The sequence below is a fragment of the Chenopodium album genome, chromosome 22, assembly GCF_948465745.1.
Source record: "Chenopodium album chromosome 22, dcCheAlbu1.1, whole genome shotgun sequence".
NCBI lineage: Eukaryota > Viridiplantae > Streptophyta > Magnoliopsida > Caryophyllales > Amaranthaceae > Chenopodium > Chenopodium album.
The window spans coordinates 36,174,801-36,192,159 of NC_137855.1; the positions used below are offsets into that span (position 1 = coordinate 36,174,801).

At 28.7% G+C, this 17,359-nt stretch overlaps 1 protein-coding gene across 1 annotated transcript; it reads right to left on the minus strand.

The window, feature by feature from the left end:
- Window positions 1–3,165: 3,165 nt before the first annotated feature.
- Window positions 3,166–7,998, minus strand: LOC145605744 ((-)-drimenol synthase-like). Its single transcript, XM_081661814.1, has 7 exons — window positions 7,904–7,998; window positions 7,446–7,716; window positions 5,754–6,126; window positions 5,445–5,657; window positions 5,094–5,235; window positions 4,256–4,510; window positions 3,166–3,944 (listed from the first exon to the last, which is right to left on the minus strand). Exons 1-7 carry the CDS (start codon window positions 7,994–7,996, stop codon window positions 3,648–3,650), a joined length of 1,644 nt encoding a protein of 547 aa, XP_081517940.1. The 5' UTR covers window positions 7,997–7,998; the 3' UTR covers window positions 3,166–3,647.
- Between the last annotated feature and the right edge of the window lie 9,361 nt (window positions 7,999–17,359).

Genomic DNA, 17,359 nt, shown 5'->3' on the forward strand with positions numbered 1-17,359 from the left:
GTGAGAGTCATTAGCATAACGATACGTCGATACCCTTTAATTACTCCCAAATTAGTATGCTAATAGTTTTCATTACCAAGTCATCTTATAAAAGCATCAAACGACAGAATTTTAAACACGAGGTGGCTAAACTAACATTATTGGGAAGAAAGGCCACCATTGACCATTGTGTGGACACAAAACCTTATGTTACTCAAATTCGTAATCTTTTTTTTTTTAGTGATACCGTCACACTTTAAGAGGCAAGCGCGAACACGATCCTTCAAGTGAATATAAGTGAATTGTAGATAACATTACTAACATCATTATTTATTTATTTATTTATTTATAAAAAGGTAAGAAGAAAGACTCTGACCGAACCTCAACCCTCACAGTTTTCTTAGTTTAGTATTTACGGGTCAGACACTTTGAGAGTGAGGGGAAGAGACAAAGAGTAAGAGATCCCCACCCTCAAAGTGTCACTAATAGAGATTGAACCCCAACTTTAAAATTAAAAGGTGATAATCTTAGCATTAGACCAAGCTTAGCTTGGCAACACCACTAACATCATATATACTCCTACTAACTATATCTGAGTATTAAAAAATTCTTACTTTGATTCCTACTTTATACTATGTTTTTTTAAATTATGTGTCAACCTAACCCTATTCAAGTGTTGTAATTTATATAAAATGGAGGCAATATGTTGTTTTGGCTCATAATTGAGTTTATTTTATTATTTGAAAATTAAACAATTATAAATCACACAGTTTTATTGTCGTGCACATTCAAGCATAGTAAATAGATATTAGGTTCGTTGCGACATTATCATTAGGTTCATTGAGACATTATCATTAGCATATATGTGGTCGGTCAATTTGAAAGGTTTGAGCACCAGAGTTTCTCTAAGTATTGATCATAGCATCTGATAAATCCGTCACGAATAAAAACTTTCGTAATTCAATGGAATGTCATACCTCAAATAACGAATTGTTGAAAAAAAAAATGCGTATGAGTCTCATTTCAACCATAATATATATTAAAATAATTTTAATAAAATTTTATATTCCTATACTTTTTCTTAAAAATCATGCTACAAAGGATATATAATTATATACTTTTTCCGTTTTTCTTTTATTGCACCACCATAAGGACTTTTACACTATTCACTTAATTTTCTTGACCATCTTTTATGATTTATCCATTAAGAAAAACATAGTCATGTGATCTAGTTAGATTCGTCTCGAATTCTACTTTTCAAATATCAATTTTTTATAATTTTTACAAAAGTATAATTAAAGATACTAATGGCCAAAGTAATACATTGACAAGCTTAAAACCCTTTATGGTGTAATAAAAAAAAAATTAAAAAAAAAAAAAAAAAACAGAGGAAGTATATATAGTTTTAAATATATCCATTCAAAAAAAAAAAAAAGGTTTTAAATATATATTACAGAAATCTTAATGAGACCATTAAGTAAGAACTAGTTATTGGCCCGGGCGATGCCCCGGGTTATAATAAATTTATTACTTTAATCGATCTATATATATTTTGGCTTGTTTGTCATTGAGAGATTAAGTGGTGGTTTTTTTTTTTTTTTTTTTTTAATATGATAGCTTAAGTAGTTTGTTGCTTGTATGAGTTGGTTTGATTATAAGAATAATTTTTTTTCATTAAAATAATCATAAAAATATGATAATTCAAATCTTTATAAATTTGATGTCAAAATATATACGACTCCATAATGCACAAAAATCTTTTACTCTATGATTACAATTTTATGAGTTAATGCACAAAATAAAAATGGAGTAATGTTTAATTTCTTACAAACTTTATTATTATGTAATTATTAAGGAGTTATAGTCCAATTCAAGGGAAATTGTCATGCCATGCATATGAAGAGTTTATCAATTAAATTTAATATTAATACATGAAAGTTAATGCATAGAGTTTTTCAATAATTAATGCTATGGTATGATTTGGCGACGACACATCATATGCCAAATGGCAAAATTGTTGACACATGGCAAAACATCATGTCTTGCCATGAGTTTTAATATATATATTGATTGATTGATATTGATGGCTGAATGGGTAAAGTAGTCTAAAATAAATGCAACTATATAACTTTCCTCCACCAGCTACTAGTAATTTAACAACACTTGAACACTGTACCAACTACTTCAATACTTATTGGTTTTTGGCTGATACATAATCTCTTCTTTAAGATCATCAATATTGGCGGTCGAAAAAAGATGATCAATATTGTCTTTAACTCCCTGTCCCTGATTAGAAAGAGAAACAGACGTGGAGTGGGCTTTTCTGCCTTGTGCCAGTGGTGGATGAAAAGGATAGTCATGACCATGGGCCCAAAGTCATAAATGAATAAAGGTATATAGGGACGGATTATGATGCGAGTCGAGCTCCGGTATCACTAAACTCAACTCGAACTCATTAGTTACCTATCTTCTTTTCCAACACTTTAATGTGGGGCTGTAGGTTTGTAGAACATCTAATACCATTAGTGTTTTCTTACACATTTCTGATCTCATTCTATTCTAACTCATTATAATCAAATTTTCGATGTGGTACAAGTTGTGTTACATCATATTATTATTTTTATAGTTTTACGCGCGCGCGTGCGCGCGCGCACACATATATATATATATAACCAACGTCCTTAACGTTTTATTACTTATACAATAATTGATTTATTTGCTTTATATTCGAGTCAAGTAGTCCTTAACGGGGTAGAATTATGGCTGTATAATGCTGTTAATTTAGCCTTTAGATGGCAGGAAGCTTTTGTGTTTTTCGCTGTTGTACATATAGCTCAATGTATGAGCTTTAATTGGGATGTATTTAGTGCCTATGGTTTTGGCTTTTTTTGCAGCAACCGTGGTCTTAATTGTAATCTTAATGGGATGCTTTCTGTAAATATTAAGGCTATAGCCTTTTAATCAATATATCTCCTGTTTATGTAAAAAAAAAAAAAAAAAAAAAACCGTTTCGAGTCCCGAGTCAAGCTCGAGTGTTGACCGAGTAGCTTGTGATGAGCTATCTCATCTCATAAGCATCAATGATGTTTAAAATTGCCACAACAAATCTTCTACTCATTAAAATGTGCGAGTTCATAATGACTGGCCCAATGTTTTAGGTAATTGAGTTAGTTAAATTTGGTATAACTCGCATATGTGTGTGAGCTTAATTGTATATTTAAAAAAAAAAAAGAAAAAAAAAGTGATAGGAAATTAATAAATTATGTAAACCTAAGGGATATGAGAGAAGAGAAATATGCATATATACATTAAAAGTTGCACTTTTGGAAATGGAAGAAATATGTTAATAATTCAATTATTGCTTAAAATAATTAGAGTGGACATTCAATTAATTGTAATTTTTTTCCAAACGCAATTACATTATTATTGACCAAAAAGAAAAAAAAAATGCACTAGACAAGTTTTCCATTCTTATCATGATTCATGAAAGTTCAAAGTTTATTTCATTCATAAAAAAAAAAAAAAGTACATTTATTAATTATCACTCGTAAGAAAAGATGCAATCATTGTTACGTAAACACAATCACGCATTAATGCAACCTCAAAAACAAAATAACAAATACACACATTGCATGAAAATAAAATAAAAAAAAGATAGAACAAGATTACTACATGTTAATAGGATGAACAAGAACAGATGCTGTTTTTTCCTTCAAAGTCTGGTTAACTTCAGTGTAACCATCAGTACCATCCTTATAAATAACATCAGCCGAACGAGCTAAGTTGAGAATTCGAGTAAGTAAAGGCTTCGGAATCACATGAGGTTGTAGCATTGCTTCATTAAGATCTTTCCAAGCATCCTCGACTTCTTGTCTTAGCTTTTCATTTGCTTCATCCTCTGACATTCCATGCTTCTCCATCAAGCATTGCACCGCTGATGCGACATGATTTCTCTTTTGCTCAAACTGCCATTAAACCACGTAGTAAGTACATAATACCGTAAAAATAGAACACAAACAAGAACTATAAACTGGGACAAAGGGAGTAGTAGGTTATCTACTTTTTTCTTACACCGTCCATCTATCTTTTTATACACTTTCTTATTTTAATATATATATATATATATATATATATATATATATATATATATATATATATATATATATATATATATATATATATATATATATATATATATATATATATATATTTTCAAACGTGAATATTAAAAACATTACTTCATATGAAACAAAGGTAATATATATGTAGAGAGTACCTCATGGCCACCTATGTCGTCCACGAGTCTAAGAATAATGGATGCAGCTTTGACAGCCTTAGGGATTGGAATTTGGCTTGCCCATTCAAAAACCTCCTTCGCCGCTATCTCACTCATGCCAAGGAAAGAAGCAATTATGCCATGAGGATAAGGTGAGGTAACTAGGGCAATTTTCATATACTCATCATACGTGGGTACATATTTTTCATGGCACCATTTTGCCTCTTGCAAGAAAGCTAGGCACAAAGCTTTTACCTACACATAAAAGGTAGAAATGTTAGATGAGAATGCATGAGAAAGGAAGTTAAAAAATTCATCAAAGTCAATCCAATAACATAGAGATAATTTCTATACATACGTGACACTCAAATAGCACCCTTTTTCGTTTGTAACATATTAGGGCCTGTTCTCTTTAGCTTAATTTCACTTCAGTTCAATGGCCTATGACACCTTTGTTGAATTCAATTTAGCTATATTCAGTTCAGTTCAGCTCAGCTCAGTTTAGTAATAGGCACATTAATTTAGCATTATTAGCTTATGACAATTAAATTAGAACGAAGGAACTATCTAGCTACAAATGAGGTAGGGCCTATTATGATTTACTGAAATGAGCTGAACTGAAGTGAATTGAACTAAATTGTTTTTGAGATAAGGAAATTAGGAACCGCATTGAGCTGAGCTGAGCTGAATTGAACTAAACTGAAATTAGGCAGAAGAGAACAGACCCGTATTTACACACATTGATCGTCTAATCAATATACAGATCAAACCATGTAATTAAAACGACTACTCGTAGATGTAGGAGATCTAAGACATGTTAAATCCTATTGATACCTACCTGTTCTCTTGTATAGTTTACGCAAAATGATCTTCCTTCTTTTGCAAGATCTTCCTCGGTTTCCTCACATGCTTCAACCATAGCATGATAACTCCATTTCACGTGCTCCGGAAGTTCATCCACATAACTTTTGTTCCATGGCCTGAATTTTAATTTACTACACTCTCTTAATACTCCACATTTTATATTAGTATTTCAAACATAAAATTTCACCTTTTAAAATAGTCAAAGTTGGTAATTAAGTGTTTATCATTAAAATTTACTTGACTTAATACGGAATTTTCTCTTGAGATAAACAAAACCAACACTATATCTATACCGATCAAAATAAAAAAAAAAAAAAAATTTAACCTTTGAAATGTTTCAGTGAGAAGTTCAAGCTCTTCAATAGTTCCATATGCATCATAAGTATCGTCCAATAGCGATGTTGCCTTGAAAATTTTCCCAAATACATTTCTTGCCAAGGAATATTTAGGCTCGTAGTAAGCTCCTAATATCCAAAAATACGCCTCCGTCAACCTATCTCGGGTATATGATGCGTTCAAATGTAGTCCTTTCCACCACCTACGTCAATTAAACATCATGAACAAGTAAAACATATACGTAATTTAAGTTAATTGGAAAAATTCTATATCGTTAGACATTTATGTGATTACGTACTTTTTAAGATCTTTAAGCTCCTTTTGGTGTAAGGCTTGAAGCAAATTGAAATCGAGTTTTGCAAACTTGAGGAGAGTTTTGTTATGTGAAGGATCCATTTCATACACCGAGATGTAATGCCTAGACTCTACTCGCGGCATGCCCTTGTGGAGAGGTTGGTGAAGGGCATGGGCAACTTGATCAGCAAGAGGTGACCTTAATTGGTCAACCGTGGCATTGAGATGAGTTGTCGAAAATGCAAGGGCTTCGTCGAGTATCTTGTCATCGTGAACTCGAACATGGGCAGCCTCATACAAGCTTAACAATCCTGGAACATCCTTTGTGATTGAATCCTTAAATCTTCCATTTTCCTCTTTGAACTTATTAAACACATCTGCCGTCATTTTAATAACTCACATTATTGAATATAATCCACATGATAAATAGCTTTAGAAAGCTAAAATTTTTAATGGCTAGAAAAAAATTGTTTCAATCAATATATTTGCGATCCATTCGCATGTTGAATTTAAATTTAAGTTATTAATTTTTCTATTAGTTTGGAAAGGAAAAAAAAATTGTTCATCGCGGATTCGCCATACATTGATACAATTTTAAGGCTTTTTCACTTCACCTTAAAAAGAATAACATTCAACAGTTAAATAAAAATAAGTTAAGTTCATAATAATAATTTAAGTTCAGTAAAAATCAATAACTTTAAAGAAATATAATAGAGACTGTAAAATTAAATTCAGTTTGTTAAAATAATTATAATTCAATCAAAATAATTTCAGTTTTGTAAAAATAATTTCACTTCAGAAAATATAAGAAGAAGTGATCAAGGCCTAAGATTCTACTTTGAAGTTTCAACCTTCAAAATAAAGCTAGATTAAATATGTATGGATCGGGTCGGAATAATAATACTATAATTATGTATGAAGCTTCCATATTCATGATCTTTGAATATATTAAACAAATCTGTGCCAGCATTATAATAATTACTAGCTTTTTTTAAATAATAATAATAATAATAAAAAAAAACCCTCAAATAAATTTATGCCATTTTAAAATGACAAGTCATTTCTATTATAGTATTATACACTAGCTTCATTAGCTAAATTATAGTTAAATTTTCATAGTGCTTATACATACATATACAATTCTGTACTAAACGAAATTTGAATAATTCGCAGCAACAATAATTCAATTAATCAACAAATTTTTTCTTTTTTTTTTTATTGCATTATAACCCTAATTAATTTTTTTTTAAAATGTAAAATAAGTTTAATTAGACTGAAACCTTACATGGGTCGTCAATCCTATTCAATTTAGTAGGCAAGGCCTCTTGGGAGTGAGGGTCGGGTAAAGGGTAATAAGAGAACCTTTATTCTTGAATAACCTCAAAGTGTCTCTAGTCGAGATTGATCTCACAACCTTTTATTGCTTGTTCGTAGTTTTAAATATTATTCACAGTTCGGAGTACAAGAGTATTAGTTATATTTGATTCTCCGATCTTTGGTATTAGTAATTACGTAGTATTTAGTTCGATCTCCATACAAAGTATTTATTTTCATTCATTAATGTTGTCGACTTGTCGATGGTGTATCGTTAATTTCATGATAAATGTAATAATATAGGTATGATAAATCTTCCTGATCGTATATTGCACAAACATTACAAATAAGTCAAGACACCATGTAACGTTTAAATGCTTACCACAAGGAACAAAGAAACCATGTTGCCTGAGGATACGAAATCGAGTCGAAACATGGTAGAGATCATCTTTGGCACATTGCTCTTCATAGCTCTGGTAAATTTGTTTCAAAGCATCCTCAATCTCATGTTCAAAGTGATATGCCAATCCAAGACGTTCGATGGCATCGATGAAATTCAGCAACTCAATTTGATTGTTCTTAGTCTCCTGCAGCTCCTTCTTCACTTCCTCTATTTGTTGTTTCACTTCTTGCTCCTTTTGAACTTGGACTGCCTAATTATTCATTCATTGTAACATGACCAATAAACAATATTACAATAAATATATACATAATCTATACAAATAAAGATATATGTCGTTGAGCACTTGAGCTAATTTAGTTGGTAAAATCTTAAAACGTATGGAGTAAGTAATAATATAATCAAGACTCGATGATCTTGATTGCGTAAAAAATAGTTACCTCGTCATGGTGCGGATTTGTGATATTAAGAAAATGGTCACCCCAATGGCATGGGTGATAGTTAGCAATAGGACGAGATTTTTGGGATGACATTTTTCTTTCGTTCTTTCTAATGAAAGTAGTTTGAGTCTTTACTAAACAACTTACAAATGTAGTGTTACTTGGAGGAAATGGTTTGAAACATCTCCATATTATATAGCATTAGGGGCTTTAGTGCCAACCAAACCATTAATTGATATATGCATGAAATCTGATTTTTTATTAATTGAGGCATGTCCTCATTTATTTGCCCATATCTTTATTTAATTTGGTCATTTATTATGGAAATCATGTACTCCCTCCTATAACTCACATAATAAAGAGAAAGTGAACATTAATAAAGAGACGAAGGGAGTATTGAATAAAGTACGAGAAATATAGAGTAAAAAAATGGATGGGTGTAAGAAAAATATGGATAAATTATGAACAAGGGTGTATAAAAAGTAAAATGTGGAGTAGGAACTAGTAAGGCCCTGTTCTTTTAAGCTTCTGGGCAGAGCAGAGCATATTAAATTTCAGCAGAGCAGAGCCGAGCAGAGCAGATTTCCACATTATTATTAATACTATTATTAATGTTGTTGTTGTTGTTGGTGTTATTATTATTATTATTACTATTATTATTATTATTATTATGGTTATTACTATTATTATTATTATTAATGATGTTGTTGTTGTTGTTGTTGTTGTTGTTATTATTATTATTATTAAGTGCATATACGATTTAGGTGAGTGAAAATATAAATATATGTGTACCATATTTAACATATGTAAATAGTAGAAAGATAAAAGACAACGGTTTACTTATATTTATTTCACAAAAATTTTAAAATAAAATGATTTAATGAGTAATAATGATTTTACTTATAAATTTGTCTTAATCATATATTTTTAACCCTAAAAAAAAAAAAAATAATAATAATAATAATAATAATAATAATAATAATAATAATAATATACAAAGTACTACTTGTAAACAACCTCTTTTTTTTTAATTCTTAAAATGTGTGGAAAGATTTGAAAAATAATTCAACTCAATGAACTAACAATCAATACCCACATAAAATGTTTCTACACATTGTGATTCTAATATCAAATGTTTATAAAAGAAATTTTTATTAATTATTATTATTATTATTTATTTATTTGAAAGAATTGTTATAATTATTACAAATTATTAATTGAAAATATTATTAAATATTAATTCTTAAACGTTTGAATTATTAAATATTATTATTGATAATTATAATTATTACGATTAATAAAAATTAATTATTATTAATATTAATAATTATTAAAATTATTTTGAATATTAATAATTATTATAACTATTCAAAATAATAAATTATTATCATCAATACAATATTAATTATATATTATTATTATTGAATATTAATTATTATTGTTGTTATTATTAATTATTATTTGAATATAGAGTAGAGCACAGCCGAGCAGAGCAAATTTCTTTTTAGCAGAGCAGAGCAGAGCAAAGCAGAGCAGCTCTAAAGAACGGGGCCTAAGTGTAAGATGAAACAAGTGGTTTACCAAAAAACAATAATATAGAAAGGAATCAAATATTTTAAAACACCTTAAATAATAACGAAAAGTAAGGTCGCAAGTTTGAGCCTTATTATCTATTACCTCCTTGTCTATTTTCAAGTGTTGACCTATGTAAGGCCCCGTTCACTTCACCTTATTTTTGCTGAACTGAAAATATTTTTATTGAACTGAAATTATTTTTGCTGAACTTAAATTATTTTTACTGAACTTAAATTATTTTTACTGAATTAAAATTATTTTTTCTTAACTGAAATTATTTTTACCGAGTTTCTATTATATTTTTTTCTGTAAAGTTATTGATTTTTACTGAACTAAAATTAATTTTACTGGACTGAAATTATTTTTGTTGAACTGAACTTATTTTTACTGAACTGAATTTTTTTTACTGAATACTCCCTCCGTTTTTTATTTGCATCACTTTTATTTCATGGGTATTTTTTTTATTTGCATCACTTCTATATATAGTAACTTTACACTATATTTTATTATTTCTCTCTCTTACTTTAAACCCCACTCAAATTAATTTATCATTTCTCTATCTTACGGTCTCCACTACTCTCTCATATAATTTCACTTTTATGGACCCCATATTACTTTTATCATAATAAATTATTCATCCACTCACATTATTAATTCATTGTCCTAAAATCCCGCGCACTTACAAGTGATGCAAATAAAAAAAAAAAAATAAATAAAATAAAAAAAAAACGGAGGGAGTATTATTTGTTTAAGGTGAAGTGAACAGGGCCTAAGTTAGTTGGCTTAACGTGTGAAAGGTGTTGGTTCAATAAGGTTTTCAACGTACTAAAATAAAATTAGCAAGCTTACAACAAAAACAATTTAGTTTTTTTTTTTTTAGGCAAGAACAATTTAGTTAGTACGGAGTAAATAAAATTGCAGTCCTTGGATCAATTGTAATGCAAATATTAAAACTATTGGTATAGTTATATTAGTTGCCAAAATGCTAATAAATACTATCATCACTTGATGAAGATATTCCCTCATTATAAAGTCTCCGGAGATCTCAGTATATGATCCTTAGCCGTGAGTCATGGTGAAGATATATAGAGTAGTCCATGAATGATTCCATTCATACTTAATTAATGATAAACCTCTTTTGCCAATCAAGTGCAATAATTTTAGAATACATTCAATCTGAACTTAGGCCTGTTCTCATACGTTGAATTCAGTTCAATTCAGTTCAGCTCAGTTTAGTTTAGTTTAGTTTAGTTCAGCTCAGCTCAGTTCAGCTCCTAATTTCCTTCTCTTATAAAATATTCATTGTTCAGTTCAGTTCAGCTCAGTTCAGTTCAGTTCAGGTACGGTGAGTTCAGTTAATGAGAATAGGCCCGGCCTTATACTATGAGCAGTATGAACTTATTGAACCTAATTGAAGCAAACCTTTATTATACTAGGGCAGCTAACGCGCGCATCATAGCTAGGCATATCTTGAAGGTTTTTTTGGTTTGGCTTTTAAATCACAAAATTAGTTAAATTAACAATAAGAGAAAATTTTCCTTAAAAAAAACAATAAGAGAAAATGTGTAATCAACTATATTTAGGTGGTATAAATGTTCAAGACAACTAACATTTATGAAAGCATAAAAGTACATAAATATTTTAGAGGGTATAGTGGTCTAAACACTATTCATTAAAATAGCATCTACATATTAATGAGGGTATGTATGTAAATACACATTTTGAAGGGTATAATTGGCATTACACTATTCATAAGAGTATGTTTCTACTTTTTATAAGGTAGGGATACTTAAGTAAAGGGGGGGGGGGGTGGGGGGAGAGTTAAATATTACTGGTAGTATCTAAATTATAGATTACCCAAAATACCCCTGTAGTTATTGTATTTATTAAATAATTTTTATAAAACATACACTTGTGTAAATATTTTTTTTTTTTTTTTGACAATAACGTAAAAGAAGAATTTCATTAATATAAGATCATATATAATCATGTATGATCTTCTATTATTGTTCTTCATTTTTTTCTCTAAATAGTTACATATTTGAAATATGTAAGTATTTATTGATTGTCATGCATGATTGACCTTTAAAAGTAGAGAACATTTTTTTAAAAAATAAAAATAAAAAAGTGATTGACAATCGGATCGGATAATGTAAGTTGTGCTTAAATTTTGAGTGTCTTTTTTATTTTTATGTTTATTTTACTTTATTTTTATTTATTTTTTTACTACGGGGTATTATAATTGTGAATTTTAACCTTATATGATTAAAAAAAAATAAATAAATAAATCCTTTCTAGATATATATATAACAAATCTAGTTAGAATTGATTGTAAGAGAGTAAAAACCTTATTGTAACTTATTGAACTCATTGAACCTAATAAAAACTATTTTCAACCAATTTCAGCTAGAAATTATAACTCTGTAATTTTATTTGAAATGAACGCAATTCAAACAAAAGTAAGAATTGATACATCACATAAAAAACTATGTTGAATAATAAAATTACTTTCTCTTTTTTTTCAGCAAAACCATTATTTACTATTTATACATAATAAATAATAGTTATATTAGCTCTCATTACATTCATGTGGATATACATTTTTGCATAATACATACTTCCTCAGTTTTTTTATTCACAACGTTTGAAATTCTACACTATTTGAAAACACTCCTTTGATCCTTTTTGTGATATATACTTTAAACAAATATAGTCATTTAGAATCTTGTTAGGTTTGTCTCAAAATACACTTTCATGATTAAGATATTTTATTAAAAATGTGCATAAATTCCCTATGCTGCTATTTAAAAACGGAGAAAGTATAGTTCTACACTAAGCCCACTAGCTAAGTTGCTAGTATACTATTCATCCCTCTCTTTGCATGACCAAGTCCAGCCCATAGAAGAATATTTCTATAATCAAGCCCAGGCACCATGAGCCCACATGGGGGTACCCACTAACCTGAAAATTTTACACTACACCCCGGAGTAGCTTCTGCTACCTACACCCCCCTCCCCAAGTGACGTCATTTTGCACATATAATATTTCAAAACTGAACATATTTTATTAATAGTTGTAAATGAACATACAATTATTTATAATTGAACATTTAATTAAGGAGCATTATTATAGATGAAAAATGTATAAAATTTATAATTTTGTACTTGTTATTGAAAATTTTTGAAGGTAGCACACACTCCTTATTGTAATTGTAAGAATCATTTCCATGAAAACTACAACATAGCACACACTCTTATTGAAATTCCTTATTAAATTTGTTAAAATAACTAATTCATGATATAATTGGGTGCTTTAATTAGTAGTATAAAAATGAACTTTTAAGTATATACACATATTCATTTTAAAATTAATGTATTTACTTGTTGATCATAAATAAGAACGAAAATGAACATTTATCAATACGTAAATTAACATTTATCATCTATTAAAATGTGAATGACATTATACTAACATATAAATGAACATTAAACAAAATGAAAATGAACATTCATAAAAATAAAAAAATTAAAGAAATAATAATAAAAAAAAAATAACTACGAACTATAATCTTTGTTTCTCTTCTCTGAAACGGTTTCCTTCGCTCTGCAAACAAAACTGAAGAATGTACATATATAATTTATTAGTTCTTCAATAAAAATTGCTAAGATTATAGTATAATACTTACATTGATTTACATTACTATATATGTAAATGAACATTATAAATTTCGTATGTGATTAAAAGATTTCATAGTATGCATAAGTCAGTTTCTCAACTCACATGAATGAATATTTATGCATTTCATAAATGTGCATAACGTATCATAAAAATGAACATTTTTTATTTTGACATATAAAGTCAAATATAAACTCAAATAGATTCAAATATACAAATGAACATTTATAATTCAGTATATGTTCATATATTACCTCGGAATTGTAGAAATGTTAACATCTATACCATAAGTTTTAATATCTTTTAAAAGTTCTTGATCTACAATAGGAGATTTTTACAATGACTATGTAGTAATATATGAATAAATATTTGTATTAATCATTTATTAACATTTGAATGATTGTATACCAATATATAAATGAACATTTATCAAAATGAAAATGAACATTTATAAATTTTTTTATTTAAAAAAAAAAAAAAACCACTACGAACTAATTTAATTAATGCTTATTTTTCTCCAGTTTTTTTTTGATGTTCTTCTCTGAAGCTATTTCCTTCATACTGCAATAAAAAAAATGAAATACTTCATACTCAAAATTCAAAATGTACTTGTTCAAATTACTAGTTTTAAAACTAAAAATAGTAAATGTTCCTATAATACAATTGCAACAATAAATTATAAAAATTAGGGTTTATACTCTTTTTCGAATTAAATATGAACAAAATCACTTACTCCTTTAAATTTCGACCTTGATTTGTTGAATTATGTAGTAGTTGAACAACTTTTTTGGATAATTTGTCGCAAAGTTTGTTGAAAATTTTGGATTAGAAAATGCTGAAAATGGGTGTAGAGAGAGAAAATGCAGAAAATGGGTGAGGAGAGAGAAAATGAAAAAAGATAAATGGTGGTTTGATTTTTACTGTACAATTGCAAAAAGTGGGTATATGAGGGAGATTGTTAAACGCATCGTTTAGAGGGGGGTGTAGGGTATGGTACCTACACTAGGGTCTAGTGTATACCAATTACCCACTAACCCATTCAGCCACCCAACTCAACACCACAGCCCACCTTGACTATCCCTATTGCGGTTGGGCAGCATACCCCAATATCAGGCCGACTATCCGGCGTCTGGGTTTAAAATTTTAAAATTAGCAAATTATTTTTTAAAATTTAACTTTTTATCAAAATCGGGTCAATTTTAGTTCGAATGGATTGTTTTAGGTTGAGTTAATTGGCCATTAATTCGAAACAATCAATGGTCAATTTAGGTATTGGGTAAGTTTTGGTGTACGTAAATTCGATTTAAATCACTTTGTGTATAGGTCTAATATCGAATAAACCCCTATTCATGTACATTTTGATCAATTCAAGTTTTGGATCAAGGTTTGAGTCATCATTTTAGGTCCAAATTGGGTCTTGAGTTGAGTATTTTGATCAAGGTAAATTTTGTTAGGTATAACTTATAAGTCTACCCTTCTTCGCCTTATATAAGGGAATATGGTAAATCAATTTTATCATTTTGAAGAATATTTAGTATTGAACATAAGTATCAAAATTATGTTCAAAAAAAATTTATTTCAAAAAATACTTGAAAATTAAATATCCAGTTAATTTAACAATTTATTGAAATATAATTGATCATTAAATATATCTAATAAAATACGTAGTAGTGAGTAAAATGATGTAGTTATTTATTTCTTAACTTTGTACAAGGTGAGTGGTACCAATGAAAATTTCCATAATAAAAAAAAATTTAAAAAAAAAAAAGAAAAAAACACAAAACACAACCAAAAAAAAAAAAAAAAAAAAAAAAGAAGTAGATGGAGGAATAGAAGATAAGTATGGATGAAGAAATTTGTAAGCAATTATCAAATAACCTTATTTGGCTTGTCACAAACTTATAAGCCAATGAAAATATGCCACGTTAATTTCCACCTAATTAAGTTTCATTTACAGGCAGGTATTATGAATGGACTTCCTTCCCTTTTCCTAATTTTTAAGCAATTATCCTCAATCATTTGTCATTTCTTTCCCCGAACTTCTTTAGACTTTCATCTCCTTTTCCTTAGATAATACTCTACCAAAGTACCAATGCCAATATCACAAGGGAAAATATGAATTTTATTATTCATTTTTAAAAGTGCATTCTATGAAAGGTCATAACAGAAACACAAATCCGTATATCATGAAATTTCCTTCATGAATGACTATTACAAGTTACATAATAAAAAATAAAAATTATTAGTTAAGGTCTAGGAAGTAGTTATATTATGATTATACGAGGAAAAGGATAAAAGAGATTAGGATGTGATGTAGTAAAAGCTAAGACATATGACATGTATGCAATCTATATACTTCTATACAGTTTGAATCATTATCATATTAACATGTTTTTGAGAAACAAATATGTTTATATAATATATACAGCCACCAAAAAATGTACCTGTTACAATGAGAAATTTAGTTATTTTCTTCTTTTTGATGAAGTTAGGTTATAAATTTTGGAGAAGTATGTAATCTTTTCGTGAACCTTTATATCTCAACAACAACTACTACTACTACTAAGACCCTGTTCTTTTCACCTTAAGAAAATAATATTAAGTAAAAATAATTTCAGTTCAGTAAAAATAAGTTCAGTTCAGTAAAAATAATTTCAGTTCAGTAAAAATAAGTTCAGTTCAGTAAAATTCAGTTTTCTTAAAGAAGAATTATAATAGAAAATCAGTAAAAATAATTTCAGTTCAGTAAAAATAATTTAATTTCAGTAAAAATAATTTCAGTTCAGTAAAAATAAGTTCAGTTCAGTAAAAATAATTTCAGTACAGTAAAATTAAGGTGAATCAAACAGGGCCTAAGTTAAACATGTAGTATAAGTATATAGCTATGGTAGATCAATCCAATATGTGGACCTTTTCAATATGATATTGGGTGTATCAACTCAATTGTAATTCCAATTTTTTCGGATTTCCAAACTAAGGGATTTTTGGAAATTGGAACCATTCCTACAAATATTGAAATAATGTAAAGGAATAATGAATAATATACTCATACTCATTTATATTTTTGTAAAATAATGTAAAAGAAGAATTGATAACAACCATATCTTAATAAGAACATCGATCGGCTTGTCCTCACACTCTAGTTTCGCCTGTCACAAACTCGTTCGCCAATCACCAATTGCCACGTATTAATCAAATGGAAAATTATCCTCTTAATTGTCACTTTCCTTACTTTTTAAACTTGTTTCCTCACATTTTCCTTTATTAATTAAATTGTTTAGGTCTAGCTACTTCAACACCTAAAGTAAACAAACATGGGAAACTACGTGCATGAATTATTATTCATTATAGAAAGTATATTCTACCTCCAAGCAAAAGCAAATGAACCTGCATGAAATTTCCTACGTTTAAATTACATTTTTGCCCTTGGATATAAATTTTCTAAATTGAAATTAAAGTAATGCTAAATTGGTTATTCATCATTACAGGTCAAAATTAGAAATTTACCTAAGAATGTTTCCACAAAATGATAATTTGACCATAAAAGTTTCAATTTTTTCTCAATCAATGAATTTATTACTCCTCATTAAAAGTCAGAAGTCATTAGAAATTTTCCTAAGAATGTTTCCACAAAATAATGATAACTTGACCAAAATACCAATTTTTTTCTAAGTCAATGAATTTGTTTAGCTTACAATTAAAACAAATACTCAAGAGTATATATATATTCTCTTAGGGCCTGTTCTCATTGACTGAACTCAGCTGAACTGAACTGAACTGAACTGAACTCAGCTGAACTGAACTGAACTGAAATGAATATTTTATAAGAGAAGGAAATTAGGAGCTGAACTGAACTGAACTGAATTGAGCTTAACTGAATTGAACTGAACTCAGCTGAACTGAACTAAACTGAATTTCAACGTCCATCTAATTTTTCTCCTTATCCCTCTGCTCTTAAAAAATTGTCCAGGAGACCGTGAAAATAAAAGTGTAGTGACTAAAAAAATGCTTTCTAATTTTTTTTACATTGACTTCAAATTTTAAAAGGTAATTGTAGCACATTTCCAAGAAAAAAATAAAAAATAATTATATAGCGAAAGGAAACCAAAAAGGAAAAAAAAATGTGAAGTTTTCTCAAGGAAAAGACAAAAATGCCCCTGAAATAGCTTCCCCGAAACAGAGTAGCAGTTACTGAAATTCGGCCGA

What these genes read in the sequence shown, in the direction of transcription:
- LOC145605744 (XM_081661814.1), bottom strand. Translation starts at nt 7,996, where the DNA reads ATGTCATCCCAAAAATCTCGTCCTATTGCTAACTATCACCCATGCCAT. An exon ending in CAAATCCGCACCATGACGAG is followed by an intron (nt 7,717 to 7,903) that starts GTAACTATTTTT and finishes ATGAATAATTAG; the next exon opens with GCAGTCCAAGTTCAAAAGGA. An exon ending in TGGTTTCTTTGTTCCTTGTG is followed by an intron (nt 6,127 to 7,445) that starts GTAAGCATTTAA and finishes AAATGACGGCAG; the next exon opens with ATGTGTTTAATAAGTTCAAA.